Source organism: Platalea leucorodia, assembly GCF_965183815.1.
Source record: "Platalea leucorodia genome assembly, chromosome: 13".
Classification (NCBI taxonomy): domain Eukaryota; kingdom Metazoa; phylum Chordata; class Aves; order Pelecaniformes; family Threskiornithidae; genus Platalea; species Platalea leucorodia.
The window spans coordinates 11,745,234-11,758,940 of record NC_138835.1 but is presented as its reverse complement, the minus strand read 5'-3'; the positions used below and the strand labels follow the sequence as shown (position 1 = coordinate 11,758,940).

Here is a 13,707-nt window from a genome sequence, read left to right as displayed (position 1 = left end):
AGGACGTGGTGATAAAGCACTGCCATAAATGAGACCTTTGAGCGCAGCACACGAGAGAGCGCGCGTGCAAAAACTGGGCACTTAATGCAGAGCTCTCGCTGGCCCAGCCCGGGAGATGGCTGAGAGCTGGCGGAGGCGGGGGCTCAGCTCACACCCAGGAAATAGGATGCTCTTGTTTGCTTTCCAGTGGACAGACTTTCAGATTTCATATTCATATACCGATGCCTACAGCTGCCTAGACAAGCATAACAAATCTCAGACATTGTGTAAACAAGGTCATTGCTTAGATATGGACTATCATGGCACAGTACTTTTTTTCTTTTTTTTTTTTTTTTTTTTTCATCTGTCCGTTAAGGTGTTTGTTCTCTAAAGGTTGGCATGGCTGCATATATCCTCTCCGCCCTTTCTGGTCCTTAAGCCCTGGCAATGAAGGGCTTTGCGGGCACACAAATGTGTACGTGCGTGTTAGGAAAGGAAAGGTACCTGAGAAGAAAGCTGCCAGTCTTGCATTAAAGTCCAGTGGGAGCTGAGTGAGATTTTCATCCCTGTGGATGAGGTTACATTTAGCATTGCATACTCTCCAGTAAGTAGCAGGTTCCCAGACAACCCAGGAGATGGAGTTTGGTGTCATTTGTCCCTTGCTGGCTAGAATATTTTCCCCTGCGCTCCTGGAGACTGACTGCAAGCAGGCTGTTAAATCTCCAAGTCTCCCTTTAATCACTGAGAACTAGCACATAATAATTTTTCCATCCTGACCTGGAATCCTTTTCATTGTTCAGAGAGAACAAGCTGTTCTTCAGAGAACAAACGCAGAGAATACGCAGCGTTGCTGTGAGTGGTTCAAGTCATTGTTGTCTCCAAGGGATCGGCGAAGCAGCAGCTCTTCTGCAATCAGGAAGTTTCCCTCTTGCAGCCCTACATGACAGATCCTCCTGCAGCAGCGCTGGTAACTTCAAGTGTTTGCTCCAGTCTCTTTTTTTTTTTTTTTCTGCCTTTTTTTTCCCCCTAGTTCATCTGCAATAATTCTGGCAAAACAGCAAAATAAATTTCCCAGTTAACCTTCCTGCTTCCCGGTACCTGTACATTTTTAATGTGCCCATGTTGTCTTGGGTGGTTGCTGTGTGATGCAACTACTTGAAGATTTTTTTAATATTCTTTTCTAATAGAAAACAAGGTCTAGAAGGGAAACTCTTGAGCTGAATAGTCCAGCCAAATGCTGTGTCAGACCATTCTGTCACAAACTAATCAAATCCCAGCTCAAAATTGGTTCCATGTCTTGCCTTCACTTTTGCTCTTGGAAGGCTATTCCAGAACTTCACTGCCTTTGAATGGTTAGAAACTTTATTTAAATTTCTAGTTTGAATTAATTCGTGGCCGGTTCATTCCTGGTTTGTTTTGGAGCCAACATTGTCCTTTAACTTAAATAGTTTTTGGTGTTTATCCGCTGATGTATTTATGGAGAGTAGTCATAGCTCCTTATTTTTGCCAAGCTAACTCAGACAAGCTTTTTCAGTAGAAGGTTTTTATTTAGTGAGAGCTTTTTAATGTGGGAGACTTTATTGTTGGTGGTAAATGATATTTATTAGAAGGGTGGGTAGCAAGCCCCAAAGGATCAGATCCAGAGGTTTACAAAAAAATCTGGTTTAAAAACAAAAAAGCTCTTTCAGAACCTCTTCCAAAGATGGTGTCTGATTTCTACCTTTAATTGCCCTTGCTTTTCCAATTCTTTCTTCGTCCCCTCTTTAAGAGGCCGCCTTGCTCAACTACTAGGAGGGGCTTTATCTGTTCAGTGCTTTGTGAGAGAGGGCTTCCTCTCGCCTGGCGGTACGTGCCTACGTGGTGGGTGCCTGCGCCTGAGCTGCCCTGGCACGCAGTGTAACCCCCGGGCCAAGCGCGGCGTCTGCTTGAGGAGGAGATGACCTGCACCCTAAAGAGAGCCGGGGCAACGCGCTCAGATGCAGACACCCACACTGCAACCCTCCCTTAGCAGTCAGGCGAGCCCTCCCCAAAATGCTGCAGGCAGGGGTGGTGTCGAGCCGGAGCACCCTCCTGTGACACCAGGCTCCCTAAATTTCTTTCTCTTTAGAAGCACTGTTGGCGGTCATGCCGTGGTTGGAGGCATAACCGGCAGCAATCCCACCTCGGCCTCGTGTCGGCTCAGCCGGGCAGCATCCCCGCCGCTCTCCTCCGGGAGAGCAGGGGTGGCTGCACTGCGAAGACAGCCAGAGCCCCAGGGGTTCACCCTTGTGAGTGCAATCCTGCAAACCCCCAAATATCAAAGGTGATGGGAGAATCTGGGTGGTCCTAGAGCCGGAGATAGCAGATCTGGGAGTCATGCGGCCCGAGAGTATGAGTGTATGTACAGTGTTACCTTCAGAGAACAAATACAGGTAGGTCAATTTACTCTCTAGTGTCTATGTACGTGCAGGTTTATTTAAGTACACATATATACAGTTCAGATATGCCATTGATTCTTTATTGCATTAAGATGTACATTAAAAATGTACACTTTTACTAACTACTTGCTATATAATTATGTTGGAAGTGTAGTTTGCCCATTCAAGGTGATTTTCTGTGGGATTTTTGGTGTACACTTAAAGGCCTATGGCTAATTGGAAGAGTGATCCCCGCTCCATCTACAGAAATGCTTAAGGACTATGGTATGAACTGGTCCCTTCAAACCATTTTTCCATGCAGTAGCTGAAATTTTTTGCACTTGGATTGTATTTGGCCAGTTTTCCAGAAAAATTGAAAAGAGAAGTCTTGTGAGCTAGAGGGAGAATTTCCCGGTGTACACAGAAAAACCAGCCTTGAGGGTTGGAAGCTGCTGAGGTTTTTGAGCTTTGTCTCCATGCATTCATACAAGCACAGCAGGAGTTTTCTTTCTTTTGGGTTGGAGGAATTTAAAAAAGTGGTTCCATGCAGACTCCCCTCAGATGCAGTGATGGGGCTGGCAAGCCCCGTTGCGTGGGGAGGGTAAGATTTAGAGACAAAAAAATCACAAAGTAATCGAGTTCCCTTTCTAACTCCTACATTCCTTGTTATCTGCATTTTTTAGCTGACTTGAAATCTCCATGAAAGTATAAGCTGAATATTTTTGAGGATTTAGCTCTGTGGTCCTCTGTTTCCCTATTGCATCGTTTTTGAAGCTGAGGAGAAGCAGGTGTCATCTCCAAATAGACTCAGGTTTTGATGCAGGACATTAGAAATGTGTTTGCATCTGAAACTGAAAGGAAAAATTGAGAGGTGGCTTGACAGTCCCAGCAGCAGCTCTTCTGGTGTTAAGAGGAAGTGTCACCACAATTCTACACAGTGTGTGAATATTTATCATCATCTAATCAAAGATGACTATCTTGACTTGAAAGGAGGGGTGTAAGATAGAGGTTACGTAGCCAGCATCAGTAAGGAAGGGAAATTAAATTCTTCACCTCCATCCACTGTGTGTGAGCTTGGGCTTCACAGGCACAGTAGTAACCATCATTTTTAATCCATGTGAATCTTGTTACTTATGTCTCTGACGCTGCTTAGATTAAGAGCACAATCCAATTGCTTAATAACCCGAAACTCTGATTTGTGCTCTACCTGGCTCGCTCATGTAAAGGGCTGCTGGTTCTCCTGATGCAAGGAACAGACTGACTTTATTCATTATCAGCAGACCCTGCCATGAGATTTCTGGACATGGCTCTGTGTTTCATTTGGGTAGCTTATTTTTCAGCTCCTTAATTAGCATCCTGGAAATCATTCTTTTTTTCTTATTTTTTTTCTTTTTTTAGCAGAACACTAAACAAACCATGATTTATAGGCTCCTGTTTCCACTTGCCTGAGAGCTGAGCGCTGCTGCACATCAGGCCCGCAGCCATGGCAAGAGGAAGGGGCACAGGTGCTCGCTTCGACGCATGGCGTGCGGTGGTCAGCGTACGCCTGCGGAGCTCCAGCTGCAGGTGTTTAGCGCGGCTGCACGTCCCCTCCCTGCCAGGGGCTTGCGTTGGTCACCACGAGAAGCCACCGGCAAAAGCAGTAGCTGATGGCAGCTGTGATGAGAAACCCCGTAGCCAGCCCACAGCTGAATGCAGAACCTTAACCTCGCACAGAAGCTGGAGCTGCAAGATATCTGCTTGGTTAATTTTCGCTAGCTGTCCCCTGTCTGTTCAAGAGGAAAAGGAGGATGTAGAAGGCTGGTTTTCCATTTAGGGTTTGGGGTATATTTTTTATTTTTTTTTTTTTTTTATCAACAGCAACAATTTTTGGTCACAGGTAGAAGTGTTGTATTCTGTCTTCCCTGCAACCCTTCTCTTAGAGTCATTACAGAGGCAACCTGATCAGAAGGTGATGTTTGGAAGCTGGGTCACTGGGAATCAGAAGAGAAAGATGATTTACAGCCCTTAGGCACAAATTAGAAAGTTCACATGCTGCTGCACCTTCCTGTCAAGTTGACAGTATTTAAAATGCTTGTAAACTTCTCCTGTTGCCCAGATAATTTTGGCTTTCCTCTTTTCAAATCAGTCGGTGGCCTGATGGGATTAAGCTCACTGCAGTCACCCCTGTTGTAATTTCTCAGTCCATCACAGAACCCGCAGGGTAAGATTAGGCAACACTACAAGTGGAGGTGGGGGATAAGACACTTGCAAGCTGTACCTTTTTTTTGCAAGTTTAGTTTCTGCTGTATATTTTACTGGCAGTGGTCCCTGCCAGGGAGGCTGGATTGGCAGCACAAAACTTTAAAGCAGAGCAAGGGAGCTCTGTGACCTAAGCAGTGATTTTTGTTTTCTTTTTGTTTTCTTGTTATTGCCTGTTCCAGTAAAGAGTGCTCTGTTGGCTGACATTGGCCATATTTTGATGGCACAATTAAAGCTATTTTTTTCCCTGTACTGATGGAGGGTGGTATTAGGAGGACTCTTGCTTACTGGTGCTAGTGAAGGCTGGGCTAGGAATCCATGGCATAGAAAACTTCTTGCTAAAATTGCACTTTCTCTTTGCCCCATCTGGCTCGTGGTGGTGTTATGGGTACGTGGCTGTGATTCCCCTTGCACATACTAACATTGCACTAAAAGAGAGACTTTGGGAACAGCGTGTTGATCACTTTGTTTCTCAGCAGACCACAAAGTCAGCCTAATGGGGTCTTTTTTTTTTTTTTTTAATTATTGTTATTTAGAAATCATGCTGGTGCTGAATGACCTGGAATTTTTGCTTGGATTTATCCAAAGGAAAATGTAATTGTAGCTGTAACGGGACCTTTCATAAGGGTGGCCGTGCAGCTAGGGAGCAGAGCAAGGGCTCTGCTGTGTAAACCGTCTTTGTACCGGGGAGGTGTGGGGGGTTCCAGTGGGGTTATTATTGTGTTTTTTTTTAAGACCACAGTTTTAGATGGTCACCTTGGCAATCGTGTGAGAGAGGAAATAGTTTTTACTTTTGGTAAAGGTTTTAAAGAGGGGGAAAAAAAAAAAAAGTGAAGCTGCCTGTGATTGTGGGCTGTGGCTATTACTAGGGCTAGGGTAGCTTGTACCTGCTATGGACTTTACCTGCTCTTATTCTGAGGGCAAGAACTCCCTGTAGCAACAATGCCACTTCTGAGAAGTGAACGGCAAGTTTCCCTTCCTTTTGTATATGTGGATGTGAGGGTGGGCGAGGGGAAGAGCTTGCTTGTACAGTTTGTTGAAATGAAACCAGACATTTTTGGTTGTTCCTAAATAAAGAGCGTAAAAGACGAATGCGAGTGGACTGGTGATGATTGCGCCCGGGTTTGGGGAAGCCCACGGGGTGCTGAAGTGCCCAGGAGATGCCCTATGCCCGGTGTTAATGCTGGGTGATGGCGAGAGCTGCCCCACACAGGGGGATGTTTGCTTGTCCAGGTGCGGGGAATGCTCAGCTACAACCCTCACATTCATTTTAAAAGCACGACAACTTAATGAGTGAGGGACCCTGGTTATTTTTTCCCCCAGTAGCTGCAAACTCCCTAAAGGCAGGAGGAAGGAGGGAGCAGCGCAGCCCCCCGGGTCCGCAGGGGGGCAAACCGCCAGACACCCGAGCCACCACGCGTGTTAATACTGACGCTTTTATTGTCGTTTAAAGCTAGAGCGGCCTTGTAAACGTAGAGTTTCACTACTGGACCCATAGGCAGTGGCTATACAGGTAGGTAGATGCGATGCCGCCAGGACAGAGATATGCACTGCCTTGGTCGCTTAAGTCCCCCCCTGCCCGGCGCGCTGGGAACAGGTACAGCAAAAGATGGCTGCAGAGGGCCTCCGGTGGCTGCGCGGGAGCGGGATCTCCAGGAATGCAGGCAGAGCAGCGACGGCAGAGGGCTGGTTGGGTTTTTCTGGGGTTTCTTTCCTCGCGATTTATAGACAGTTTTGCCTCTCACCTCGGCGGCTGGCAGGCTGTACGCACCGACGCGCTTCGTTAAGGGCTCGATGGTGAAGGTTGGTGGGTCTTTGGGGTTGGTTACGGGTGGTTGGTTTTTTTTCCCGATATTTCTTTTTTTTTAGTTCTCCACTGGAACACCCTTCAGCAGAGAAACTGGAAAAGCTGCCTGAAAGTAGGCCATAGCAGTGCCGTTTCCATAGAAACCAGTTCACAGCGTGCCGTGAGATTCACAAGCACTGGAGGTGCTTTCGCCCGCCGAGATGGGCTACAGCCGGTTGTCCCCGTTGACCCGGGTCCTCCGCAGTACCCTGCAGGGGGGCACAGAGAGGGGACACGGCTGAGGCTGGCCAAGGGATGAGCAAGGGCGATGCTCCGGTGTCAAAAGCCGCCCCGGGGGAGGAAGGCAGGGGCTCAGCACGTCCCCCACGCCGGGGAAAGCATCACCGGCTGCGGGGCGGCAGCTCCGTGTCCCACCCTGCTCCCACAGACCCCAAAGCAGCGACTCCCCCCAAGGACTGGCACAACTTTAACGCTGAAATTTAGGGTTTCCACGCAGCAAACAAGGCTGCAGCTCTGCTCTGGGTTAGTGGGAGGCTGCGTTTATCAGCCTGCACCACGGAGACTAAATGCTGGGGGGGGTCCCATGCTGGGAAGAGCTCAGTGAGCACTGGCGTACCTTCGCTCCCGGCTCTCGAAGTGATCAGCTAGCTGCTCCTGTGACACACGAAAGTCCTCAAAGGGCTGCTGGTACCGCGAGTCGAAGGACCCCTCTCTGCCTCTGCTCGCCAGCAGCTGACTGGAAGCATCCCCTGCTCGTTCCCGTAGGGTTGAAGCACTGAAAAGGTTTATTTCACCATTCTCCTGCTTGGATTAGAAAAAAAAAAATATATAGTTAAGGGCTTGGGATTTCAAAGTGTATGTCTGGTCCTGCTGCAGTGCCCCGCTTCCCTGCGAGCTGCCACGCAGGGTGTGCAGGGGTCTCGGCGTTTGCAACGTGCAGCTGCTCTGTCTTTAACAAACATCGCTGGCTCTCTCCAACATGATTTAAAATGAACAAATAAAAGAAACATCTGTCTCTGAAAGAGCTCTGCCCTCCGCTTATGCCAACGCGGATAGCCCTGGGCCAGCTGGGCTCCGTGATACTGAGCTGTAACTTCCCCGGAGTGCAGACAGGGACTGGGATGGAGCAAATCTGCCTCCTTCAGCTTTTGCTGAAGGGATTTCCAGGCAAGTCAAACGCGGCCCAGGCAGGACCCTGCCTGAAACACCCCGGCTTGCTGCAGGAGGCGAGCCTGGCGCTTCCCATCCTGCCAGCCCTCCGTGCATCACTACAGTGCAGCGCTGAACCCTTGGCCGTCCTGCACGCGCTCAGGCCAGGCAATGCTGAGCTTTGCTGCGCAGAGCCGTGCCGCTGCAGGGGCGAGAGGAGCAGGACACTCTCCTGTCCTTACCTTGCTAGGGAAAATGTCTATCTTGACGAGCAAGGAAGCCAGCTCCAGGTTCTCGCTGTAGTTGTTCTTCAGGGGTACAGCTCGGTAACCTACAGCAGAGAGAGCCCCGGCGTTACTCACGACACAGGCAGTGACACGTCAGTCCCTGGCACAGAACTCAAGGGGGGTGTTCTCCAACCCCCCCAGCTCCCCTCAGGTGGCCGTCGGCCCCAAGGGATGTTAGCAAATGCCTCCTTCCTTCCTTTACCTGCTTAGGGATGTGACCAGTCAGGAGGGACTGAGCCAGGAGGGGCACTGACAGCGTCCTCCCATGAAACTCAGCATCTCCCTGGCTGATGATGCAGTTAGCAAACTGGTGAGGCCCACCATGGCACCCCCCTCCCTGCTTCCCCAAGGGTTTTACCCGTCTTCAAGCCTTTCACCAGGAAGGTGGCCTGAGCCAGGAAGTTCTCATCGCTGAACATGTCCTCCTCATACACCACGAAGCGGAGGAAGGCAAAGTCGGGGTTGCTGACCTGAAAGTGGAACTGCTTCGGGGTCCAGAGAGGGTTCAGGCCGTTGTCCGCTAGTCAGAAAACAGTGCGGTCAATGGGCAGCCCCTGCCGAGCGCCGTGCCCCCGCCGCTGCCCACCGCGGCTGATGCTGAGCTCCCAGGCAGCACGGGAGCAGCCCCCACCCCGGGGCCAGGCTTTGCTGCAGTGCCCACGGCTCACACCACGGTCAGGCGTGGGGATGCCTTCCCTCTCCCTTCCCTTTTTGCTAACCCACTCACCCACGATCTCGGTTTTCTGCTTGGCGTTGTCATACTCTGCGCCGGACACCTCCACCTCCACGAAAGGACAAACAATTCCCCTTCCGTTTTTGGGAAGGTGCCGGGCCCCCAGGACCTGGGCAGAGAGGAGGAGAAACTTGGTAAGTGATGGGAGCAAAGGAAAAAAAAAAACCAACCTACCTTGCTTGCATACCAAGACATTTTCTTTCCAAATAAATCACCCTGGCTCTGCTAACTGGAGAGAGAAGAGACACTGACAGCCAGCTCAGCCCAGCCTGCTCTCGGAGAAAAACAGTTCCCACCCCTGGAAGCTGCTATGGTGTTACCGATCACTGATTTGATGTGTAAGCCATTAAAAAAAAGGCAGCTGAACTGCCCCAGGTTCCTGTCTGCTGCCTGCACAGCCTGGCCTGGGACCACAGCATCCCTCCTCCAGCCTGCCAAGCCGGAGCTGGGCTGCCAAGCCGAGCCGCCTTCCCCTGCCTGGAGAGCTACGCTGGACACCCCCCTCTTTGCCCAAACTTCTCAGCCCTCCTGCCTTGGCTTGAGGACGAAAAGGAGCTGCTCTCTGCTGCTGCTGTCTCCTGTTCGTAGCACAGTCTGTGCTCAACGCAAATGACAACCTGCTTCCTTGCAGGAGAAAGAAATCCCAGCTCCCTCTTGCCAGCAGCCATATGTCACTCCAGCGTGCTGTCGGCACGCTGCTGTTGCAGGGGAAGGACGCGCTGCCAACGCTGGATCATGTGCTTTGAGTCATGCTGGGCTCGAGACGGCTTCTCCATCCGTGAAAGCTGGCTTTGGTGCGGACATCGGGCAGTTTTGCCAGAGGACAAAAGGCTGAGGCCGTCTCTTAAAGGAGACGGTGACAGGCTATGGCACAGTGACTCTTGACACCCCGTGGTTGCAGCTGCATCCCGAGATGCAGGAAGAGTTTGGAAAACAGATGGTGCAGGGAAACGGTGCCAGGGATTTTTAGGGAGACGGTGGATACAGGGTCAATGGTGCAGATGGGACATGATGGGGTGTCCTCACTGAGAAGGGCTGGGGCTCTCTTAGGTGGGATCACTCCAACACAGAGGTGGCCTCAGAGGAGCTGCAGTTTCTGTGTGTTATCAGAAACCTGTGAGCACTTAAAGGATCTCCGCTGCCTCCTCCCCGAGGTCTGCTTGAGCTGAAGGGACTTGCAAAGGAGACTGCCAGCCCACAGCTAGGCTCCGAGACCACTAGGGATGCCTGTACAGGCTTGTGGGCAGCCAAACGTGAGAGCCATCTGCTCTGGCACAGCCACAGCTTTCCCATCCCTCCAGGAGCTTTGTCCAGCGAGCTGCCCCGTACCCCTGCAGAACCTCTGCTGCGCAGCTCCGTGAGCTGACACAGGAATGGTCCAGCCCGGGTCCCACCATCCGGGAAGAAAAAGATTCAACGAGCATCCGCACTCCATCCTCCGCTACCCCCCAGCAGCAGCCCCCCCTTCTCTTATCACCAGCAGTGCAACACAGAAACGGGCTGAAAAGCTCCAACCTCGAGCATCTTCCCGAGAGGGGCCGTGAGCAAGGGGACGTGGAACCATCGAGCCCGGAGCAACTGAGTGACAAGGAGGGGGACAAGGCACAGCTCTTCTGTCATCCCATTGGCAGCCATCATGCGCTCGGGCAGTCCTGGCCAAGCTCTGGGGACAGGGATGCCACCTCTGCGGCTCATGGATGCCATCTGCCGGCACGGGGCCCCGGGCGGGAGGGGTCCCGGGGGGAGCACCCAGGCTTTGCTCCTGCTACTCCTCTCCAGGCACCCAGGGAGGCTGGCGGCACTTCCCTCCGCAGCACCCACGGGTCTCCCCCTTCAGCAAGAGCTCTCCACCCCTGCGCTGCAGGACAGCTCTTAGGCAGGGGCTGAGGGATTTGGTGAGCAGCAGCTGCAGACGGAGGCCAGGAACCCGGGAAAAACATTATATCACCCCAAGCTCGGTATAACCGCCTGGATCCGACCCCATCTTCCTCCCACGCTGGGAGGAGGTACTGACCTCAATGGAGATGGAGAGCGGCTCAACGCCCCGCAGCGTGCTCTTGTCGAAGGGGTCAAAGATGTCATCCCGCATGTTGGTCGGCTGCAAGACGTACCCACACTGGCCGTTGGACATGAACAAGGCCTGGTTCATCTGCATGGGCTTGTCTGGAGAGCACAGGCAGGAGATGGAGGGAGGAGACCCTGTGCCCTTTCCACAAACCAGATCACCTGGATTACCGGTGCCTCACGGGAAGCCCTTTGCAAGGGGACCTGGCCCATCCCTTGGCAATGCCTCGTGCACCATGGCCTCACTGCAGCCTGTGCACGTGCTGGGGCCATGGGGTGACTTTCTCATGCATGATCTGCCCAGCTACCCAGTGCTCCCTGGGTCACTGCCTTCTTTTCCTCCCTCTCCTTTCAGCTTTCCTTGTGCTGGCTCTAGCGTTTGCCAAACCGCCCTGCCAGATGCTTGAATTCACAAAAGGAATGAAAAAGCCAGCAGGAAAAAAGAGGCAGGTAGCTTTCTGGTGGGTTGGTGAGCTGAACAGGCTCACGGCAGGGTTTGGCAAGGGCCAGGGAAAGGGGAAGGCTGGACTGCACGGCGGGAGCGGGAGTGGAAGCTGGGGAAAGGTGAGCAGAGCAGCGAGCTTGACTCAGACCCCGCAACCAGCTGGTGTCCCAAGGCTGGGACTGCACCGTCCCCTTTGGCACCCCCCCTGCCTGCCCCGCCTGTCACCAGGGACCTCGGAGGAACGCCCTGCTTCGTCTCCATTTCATCTCGTCCTCATGGCACCACAACCTCCTGGCTCAGCCCAGCTCCCTGCGTCAACCCAGCCCTCTGCAGCACATTTCTCCTATGGCAATCACGTGCCTGGACATGAACACCAGGTCTTGCTCCCTGCAGAGCCCCTCCTAAACCCAAAGCCCCTCCTAGACCCCCCCGTTTGCCAGAACCAGGTTAGCAGGGGTGCAGGCAGGTGGCTAGGAGGAGGTGCAGGGTACCCCAGGAGCCTGCCCACCTTCCCTGCCTGCTGCCCTCACCTGGGGTCTGGAAGTTGAGCGCTACCAGCTGGCTGCCGCAGATCCACATGGGCAGGGGGTCGTAGTTGGAAGAGTCGAGGCGCTGGCCCTTGGGGTAGATGCGGGAGAGCTGCAGGCGGTTGTACTGCAGGAACTTCTTGCCCTTGATCTTGTTGACGTACTTTTCCGCCTTGGTCTCAGGGAAGGAGGACATATCTCGGTAACAGGCCCTCTCTGTGCCGATCTCTGGGAGGAAACAGCACAGCATAAGCCAGGAGCACATTCCCTTTCCACACACTTTCTTCCCTTCCTAACACTGTCCTCTCCTCCTCTGGCTCAGCCACCATCAGGTCGTGCAGACCCTGCACTGCCCTGGCGGGTGTTTGCTGAGGGCTGAAAGCATCAAAACTGCTCTTGATGATGGGGCATGATGCTCCCCAGCCCCACTCCCCCGGCAGCTGCTCTGGATGGTGACAGATCCCAGCAACAGAGGGATGGGGAAGGGAACTTCCACCCTCTGGAGAAGGAGATTTTCAGAATTCCAATGTAAACTGGTTCCAGCTTGCTTTGGACACCTGCCCTCTGCTGAGATCTAGCCAAAGCAGCACCTCAGGGCACACCACAGGGTCTGTAACGCCATGGTGACTGCCTGTGGTGGACACCAGACTGGCAGATGCTCACTCTCTTCATCGAAGGGCACAGGTCGGCAATAGACAACCAGCTCCGAAAGCTCCAGCGCAATCTTCTTCCTCCTCTCCATCATCTTCCCTTCGGAGAGCTGCCAAGAGAGGGAGAGAGGTGTCAGGGCCAGGTGGGAGCAGCAGCGTTGGATGACCCAGCTCACCAACTGCGCTCAATGGCAGTGCTGGCCTGGTGTGGCCGCTCCTGCCCACGGCGTGGGAACCACCAGCAGTTCTGCTGGGTCTGCATGGGGGTCACCACAGAAGCACCCACGGGAAGGGCCCTTGGTGGGTCCCACCTCCCGCCAGGAGCAGGATTGGCACTGGTACCAGCACAGGGCAGCTATAGCCTTGTAGCTGAGCCTTGCCACCCTCCACGGATGGAGAACCCCCACCTCCCAAGGCTGCAACACCCTCCTGATGGACCAATCTTCCCAGATGTCCAGCCTGAACCTCTCAAGCCACAATGTGTGGCCACCACCCCTTGCTATATTGTCAAAGATGACTCTGGCTTTATCATCTTCGTAACTGCTCTGCCAGTCGTCGCAGGCTGCCATCTCACCACCCTCCCCACCAGCCTCCACCTGCTCCTTGGCTCCTGGGAAATCCAGGACTTGGCAAGGAGACGTCTCCCCTGCCATGGGCCCTCCAGACTCACCCGTGCGTCAGCTGTCTGGGCTGCCTCCCGGATCTTCTTCACCCAGTCCAGCAAGTCCTCGTGCGTGTCGGCTGCCACGTCAAGGGACAAGCGTGATACCGAGGCCATGCTAATGGAGAAGACGAAGAGGCGGTTGTTCTTCCCCTCGGGGCGGATGGCTGTGTGGGGAGAGGGAGCAGAGAGCAAGGTCACAAGCAGAAGCTGAGCCAAGTCCTTCACATGGCAGAGGGGACAGACATTGAGGGACTCTCATGGCTGCCCCAGGACTCTTCAGCTAAGAGGAGAAGCTCCTGTTTCTTGTCATTGAAGGCAACAGATGGAGCCTGGGAAGCGATAGGTAAGGATGCAGAGTGTATTCTGAGGGGGGTGAGAAGCCTCATGGGGCCTTTGTAGTGCCATCTTCCTCCCATTCCTGCATCCTCCTCGCTCTGTGCCCTAAAATGCCCAGGTGGTAACAGCCACCTGGAGCGCAGTGTCCTCTGGGCTCTGGGGAGCAGAGGGATGGCAGGGAGCTGCAGGCTGGACCCAGCTCGACCAGCACCCAGGAGCCCCAGAGCCTGCGGCAGCCTGGCAGGGAGGCCGGACCACACGTATGTGAGGGAGGACAAATCCTTACAGAAAAGCAGTGACCTACAAAATCGGTCTGAGCTCCCTTGCCCGTGGGGCAGCTGCCCCCTGAGAGCAGGTTGAAGGCATGCTGGAGCAGCTCCTCAGCCGTACTCGGGCTGCAGGGACACGCCTGAGCCCCAAACCTGGAGG

At 53.2% G+C, this 13,707-nt stretch overlaps 1 protein-coding gene across 4 annotated transcripts in view; it reads right to left on the bottom strand.

Annotated features, from left to right (window-relative positions):
- Positions 1 to 6,084: 6,084 nt before the first annotated feature.
- PLCG1 (phospholipase C gamma 1) overlaps positions 6,085 to 13,707 on the bottom strand; it is a 49,807-nt gene continuing 42,184 nt past the window's right edge. For 2 of the 4 annotated variants that reach the window (XM_082325762.1, XM_082325763.1), the window contains exons 24-32: positions 12,949 to 13,106; positions 12,292 to 12,388; positions 11,632 to 11,856; positions 10,607 to 10,755; positions 8,587 to 8,701; positions 8,218 to 8,379; positions 7,815 to 7,903; positions 7,040 to 7,227; positions 6,085 to 6,671 (exon numbers count right to left, since the gene is read on the bottom strand). In XM_082325762.1, coding sequence (XP_082181888.1) covers positions 6,629 to 6,671; positions 7,040 to 7,227; positions 7,815 to 7,903; positions 8,218 to 8,379; positions 8,587 to 8,701; positions 10,607 to 10,755; positions 11,632 to 11,856; positions 12,292 to 12,388; positions 12,949 to 13,106 — 1,226 coding nt within the window. In that variant the 3' untranslated portion in view covers positions 6,085 to 6,628. The remainder of the gene's footprint in view (positions 6,672 to 7,039; positions 7,228 to 7,814; positions 7,904 to 8,217; positions 8,380 to 8,586; positions 8,702 to 10,606; positions 10,756 to 11,631; positions 11,857 to 12,291; positions 12,389 to 12,948; positions 13,107 to 13,707) is intronic. The other 2 variants (XM_082325764.1, XM_082325765.1) reach the window with 1 other exon arrangement.